This window comes from Cebus imitator, unplaced genomic scaffold (genome assembly GCF_001604975.1).
Source record: "Cebus imitator isolate Cc_AM_T3 unplaced genomic scaffold, Cebus_imitator-1.0 Scaffold473, whole genome shotgun sequence".
Taxonomy (NCBI): Eukaryota; Metazoa; Chordata; class Mammalia; order Primates; family Cebidae; genus Cebus; species Cebus imitator.
This window is the reverse complement of record NW_016107788.1, coordinates 703,320-708,250: the sequence shown is the minus strand read 5'-3', so window position 1 is coordinate 708,250 and position 4,931 is coordinate 703,320. Positions and strand designations below refer to the sequence as shown.

The following is a 4,931-nucleotide window of genomic DNA, read 5'->3' as shown; positions in this document are numbered from 1 at the left end:
TTTTTTGAGACAGAGTCTCACTCTGTCACCCAGGCTGCAGTGCAGTGGCACGATCTTGGCTCACTGCAACCTTCGCCTCCCGGGTTCAAGCAATTCTTCTGCCTTAGCCTCCTCAGTAGCTGGTACTACATACACATACCACCATGCCTGGCTAATTTTTCTATTTTTAGTAGATATGGGGTTTTACCATATTGGCCAGGCTGGTCTCAAACTCCTGGCCTTGTGATCTGCCTGCCTCAGCCCCCCAAAGTGCTGGGATTACAGATGTAAGCCACCATGCCCAGCTCTTTCTCTCCTTCTCTTTCTTTCTCTCTCCTTCCTCCCTCCCTCCTTCCTCCCTCCCTCCTTCCTCCCCGCCCCCCATTACCCAGGCCAAAGTACAGTGGTACAATCATGTCTCACTGCAACCTCTAACTTGTGGCATCAAGTGATCCTCTCACCCTAGGTTCCTCAGTAGCTGGGCACACACAACATGCCCAGATAACTAAAACATTTTTTTGGGGGCAGGGGGGATAGAGATAGAGTCTTTCTATATTGCCTGCCTCAGCTGGTCAAGAACCAGAAGTGCATTTCTCTATTGTGTAATGGAAGGCAAGGTTGGTGGGACATCTTGGCTCTGTGAGAAGATTTAGAGATGAGAGTTCCTCCCATATTGTTGCTCCCCATATCCGAACATGGCTGAAGCTGGGTTATTGCTAATCCACATTCTAGTCCAAGAGAAAGGGGCAAAGAGTCCCAGAGAAGCAGTAATCTTTTAAGCAAATGACTCCAAATTTACACCTCTCACTCCAGCTAACACTCTATTGGTGAGCTCTTGGTCATATGGCCACACCTAGCTGCAAGGGAGTCTGGGACTGTTGTCTTCAGCCGGGAAGCCATGTGCTGGGTAAAACTCTAGGATTATAGGGGAAAGGGAGAATGGAGTACATGGAATAATTAGCACTTGGCCCTAAGAGAGAGACCAGTTAGCTGATGGAGGGGTGGTCAAAAAGGGCCCATATTTGAGAACTATTATCAATCAAGTTCCAATTAGAAGACTGATTCTGAGAGTGCGGGAAAAACTGAAAACTGGATTCAAGTGCTGTTACGAAAGCTGCCACAGTGAAGTAAGGCTGGGGTGACTAGAGGAGGAGGCAAAAAGGAGCAAGTTCCTCCTGCTTCCTCCTGCCCTGCAGGCTCCCTCGGGCGCCCCCTTTAGGCAGAGCCTAATAAGAACCGAGCTGGTAAAGCAGAAATGTGGTTAGTAGTCTCAGCCCAGGCATCATAGAGCCAGTGTCGTGGGGTGGAGCTGACAGACAGTAGCTCAATAACTGGCATACCAGCTATTCTGGGTGTGGCATGGGCAAGCAATTGGTGATGCCTATTTAGGCAGAATAGTGGCTGAGGAGGGCTCAGGTCAGCTGACACTGGTTCTCCGTCCTCAGGAGCTATCCTTATGGACCTGGAGACCCCAGAGGAGATGCAGGCTCGAAGCCTGGGCAGGCCCATCAAATCCTCGTGAGTTGTCCCTGACCCCCGTGACCTCTGTCCTCCGCTCCCCCAAATGTGATGGCAATCACCCCTGACCTCAGAGGTCCCTGCCTGCTTGCTCTCTCCCTAGGAAGCAGTACCTGCGGCGGGTCATTGCAGAGTACGAGGCACTGGACCGAGAGCTCCCGTGTATCCGGAAGTTCTCCACACAACCAGCTGCCCAGCCCCTCTGCCTCTGCATGGAGACCCTGGTGAGTGGCCCGAGGCCCTTATTTGCTGCAGTTTGGGTGGGGTGGTGGGAAAGGCACAGGCTGAGAAGTAGTGTGGCCAGAGTTTAAATGCAGGCTCTGTGGCTGATCAGCAGTGGGCTTGGCACTGGGACAGTTTGCTGAAAATTGGTTGTGAATTTGTCAAATGGTCAGTCATGAATGGGACTGCTCATGTCAGAGGGGAGACCAAGGGGCAGAGAAAGGGAAGATGGAGGGGGGCAGGGAGGGAGTACAAGAGGAGTCCTACTAATCCATCTACTACGAAATTCTGGAAAGTTTACAAATACAACAAACACTCAAGGAAAAGCCCATGCGTGTTGGGTGTGGTGGCTCATGCCTGTAAGCCAAACACTTTCGGAGGCCAAGGTGGGTGGATCACCTGAGGTCAGGAGTTTCAGACTAGTCTGGCCAACATGGTGAAAATCCATCTCTACTAAAAATACAAACATTAGCCGGGTGTGGTGGCAGGTGCCTGTAATCCCAGTTACTTGGGAGGCTGAGGCAGGAGAATCACTTGAACCCAGGAGGTGGAGGTTGCAGTGAGCCCCACCGAGATAATGTCACTGCACTCCAGCCTGGGTGACAGAGTGAGACTGTCTCTCAAAAAAAAAAAAAAAAAAAAGAAAGAAAAAAGAAAAACCCCATGTTTTTGGCAGATTCAGCAAACTAGTCATCCCTGCCTTCAATCAGAAGAGGTATATATTAAGGTCCCAGGCACTCAGTAATTGAATGAGAAGAGTTGATGTCAATGAGTACTTAGTGTGTGCCAGGCAAAGGCCTCCAAGGTACTCTCTCAGCTAATCTGTGTGACTCTCCACCCCACATACAGGGATTGCTGTCCTCGTTCTAGGGATCAATCTCCACCTCATCATTCCACTTCGTTGTGGCTTTGAGCAAGGGACCCTCCATCCTCCCCTCTCAGCCCACTCAAGGAATGCCATTCTAGAAGTGACATCATTTTTCAGAGAAATCACGGAAATTTTCATTTCATTTTAGTTCCTTGGCAATTTTATGTGCAATGAAAACTGTAATCACCCTTGACATGATAATCACGTGCTGCAAATGTGTTTAGTGACCAGTACATGTTTCTCAATGTTAATAGATTGACAAGACATCAAAACCACCTATGACCCTTATCTTTTGACAACCGAATATTCTTAAAATATAAAAGGTAGGGTGTGCAACTTAAATCCTGGCAGAAATCTTCAAGAGCTTCCCGTCACATCCACTGTAGATTGCTGGGAAAGTTTTTGGTAGATTGGAAAAGTTGGCTGAGTTGGTGAATCATTCAACCAACTGTTCATTGCCTTTTGGGCAAATCGGCTTGGTGAGAATTGATTTACCTAGAGTGACAGTAGATGCTTTCCCATCTGAGAGAAAATCTGTTGCTCCTTTGACAATACCGACAGTACCCTGGGATCACGTGGGATCTTTGCCCCTCAAATGCCACCTGGAACTCTGTGGCAGGTTCTGTAGGTGCGGTCTAGGGTGGTTACTTCTGAACCCAAAATGAACCAGGAGGTCACGGGCTGAGGTTGTCTCTTCTACACTCTCAGCCCGAGGAGGATTTTACCCACCTGGAGGTGCTGCAAGCGCTGGAGGCCGAGTTACCGGGGGCCATGGAGAGCGGGCGCGTGAGCAGCATCCGCTTTGAGAACATGAATGTCATCTGTGGGACTGCCGGCCGCCGGAACCGGTGAGCAAACCGCGGAGACCCGGTCTAGAGCTAGCGGGAGGGGCGGGGTCAAGAGTGAGCGCGGCGAGGGGGCGAGGCCCGGAGCGACTAGAGTAGAACGTGGTTGGTGTAAGGGCGCTGAGGGGCGGGACCAGGAGCCGCTGATAAGAGCGTGGTTGGTGTAAGGGCGTTGGGGGGCGGGGCGACAGAGAAGCGAAAGCGTGACGGGGCGGGGCCAGGAGCCACCAGATAAGAGCGTGGTTGGTGTTAAGGCGCTGAGGGGCGGGGCCCGGAGCCACTAGATAAGAGCGTGGTTGGTGTAAGGGCGTTGTGAGTTGGGGCGACAGTGGAGTAAAGGCATACGGGGGTGGGGCCAGGAGCCACTGGATAAGAGCCAGATTGATGCAGAGCCCTCCCCGAGGGGCGGGGCCTAGAGTGAGCGCGGTTGGAGGCAGGGACCGGTGAGATCAGAGAGAAGGCGGGATCTGTAGTGAGTGGGGATCTGACTTTGAGTGACCTAGAAGTGACCCGGATAAGCACGCCCGAGGTGTGGAGTCTGAGCCTGGAAAGGAAGCTGTGAGGGGGCGTAGGGGCAGGGGTGACAGGGTGGGGACAGGCCTAGGGTGCCTAGGACAGAGCGGAGCCTGCAGCCGCCAGGTGAGGGTCTGACCTTGGGGCGGTTTGAGATGGAGCCTTGATAGACAGTGATTAGGGTGCAGAACCAGACTAAGAGAGGGTAAGGGGGACCAGGCAGGGACTCTTCGACAATCAAAGCCGGGGCTGGGACGACCTGCCAGTTCCTTTTCCGTTCCCACCCGCCTTGCAGGTGGCTCATCGCAGTCACAGACTTCCAGACACGCTCGCGCCTGCTGCGCTCCGGCCTGAGTCCCCGCGGGCTCGCGCACCAACTCGTGCGCCACGACGACCTCCTGCTGGGCGACTACCGCCTGCACCTGCGCCGCTCCCTCGTCCGGCGGCGCATGCTCGAGGCCCTGGGGGCGGAGCCGGACGAGGAGGCCTGACCTCTGAGCCAGTCCCGACTACGCATGCGCACTGCCCCGCGGGCAGGCACCACCCACCCGGAGCCCGGGAGGACAGGGGGCGTTGCCTTCCCAGGAAGGAGGCGGGGCCGGCTCGAGGGGGTGGATACTGTGAGTTTAATTATAAAGAATGACCTGGTACAAAAGCCATTTCTCTCTGCAAAATCTTGTTGGGGAGTCGGGGCAGGGAAGTGATGGGGGGTAGGAATGAACCCCCATGTTATAATTCCGCCTCCCTAATCTTCATCCAATTCCTTTACGTGGACGCTTGGGTCCCAATCCCTTGAGGGAAGACCTGGGCACTGGGGCTTTCAACGCGTGCGGAGCCCTGTCTCAGCGAGAATCGGACGTCCTCAACCGCCCCCCTCCTCTTCCCCTCCCGCCCCCATTGGAAGACAATTCTCGGGCTTTTAGTTCAGGTTTTTTTCTGGATTTTTTTGTGTGTTCTAGGGATTTTGTGGTTTTTTTTTTTTTTTT

The 4,931-nt window shown here is 53.3% G+C and overlaps 1 protein-coding gene across 3 annotated transcripts; it reads left to right on the top strand.

The window, feature by feature from the left end:
• The first annotated feature begins 1,414 nt into the window (after positions 1–1,414).
• Positions 1,415–4,604, top strand: CUNH19orf81 (chromosome unknown C19orf81 homolog). Of its 3 annotated transcripts, XM_017512504.2 has the most exons (4): positions 1,415–1,497; positions 1,601–1,721; positions 3,296–3,435; positions 4,241–4,604. In XM_017512504.2, the coding sequence occupies exons 1-4, from the start codon at positions 1,436–1,438 to the stop codon at positions 4,434–4,436; spliced, it is 519 nt and encodes a 172-aa protein (XP_017367993.2). In that variant the 5' UTR covers positions 1,415–1,435; the 3' UTR covers positions 4,437–4,604. The 3 variants fall into 3 exon arrangements, 1 of the variants encoding a protein (XP_017367993.2); XR_001820106.2 differs by lacking the exons at positions 1,415–1,497; positions 1,601–1,721; positions 3,296–3,435 and adding an exon at positions 3,855–3,961 and having other exon boundaries at positions 4,241–4,330; XR_005197429.1 differs by lacking the exons at positions 1,415–1,497; positions 1,601–1,721; positions 3,296–3,435 and adding an exon at positions 4,004–4,150 and having other exon boundaries at positions 4,241–4,333.
• Positions 4,605–4,931: the final 327 nt, after the last annotated feature.

Coding starts and splice junctions, on each gene's coding strand:
- CUNH19orf81 (XM_017512504.2), top strand. CDS start 1,436: ATGGACCTGGAGACCCCAGAGGAGATGCAGGCTCGAAGCCTGGGCAGG. Junction 1,498..1,600: donor GGCAGGCCCATCAAATCCTC/GTGAGTTGTCCC, acceptor CTCTCTCCCTAG/GAAGCAGTACCTGCGGCGGG. Junction 3,436..4,240: donor ACTGCCGGCCGCCGGAACCG/GTGAGCAAACCG, acceptor CCCGCCTTGCAG/GTGGCTCATCGCAGTCACAG.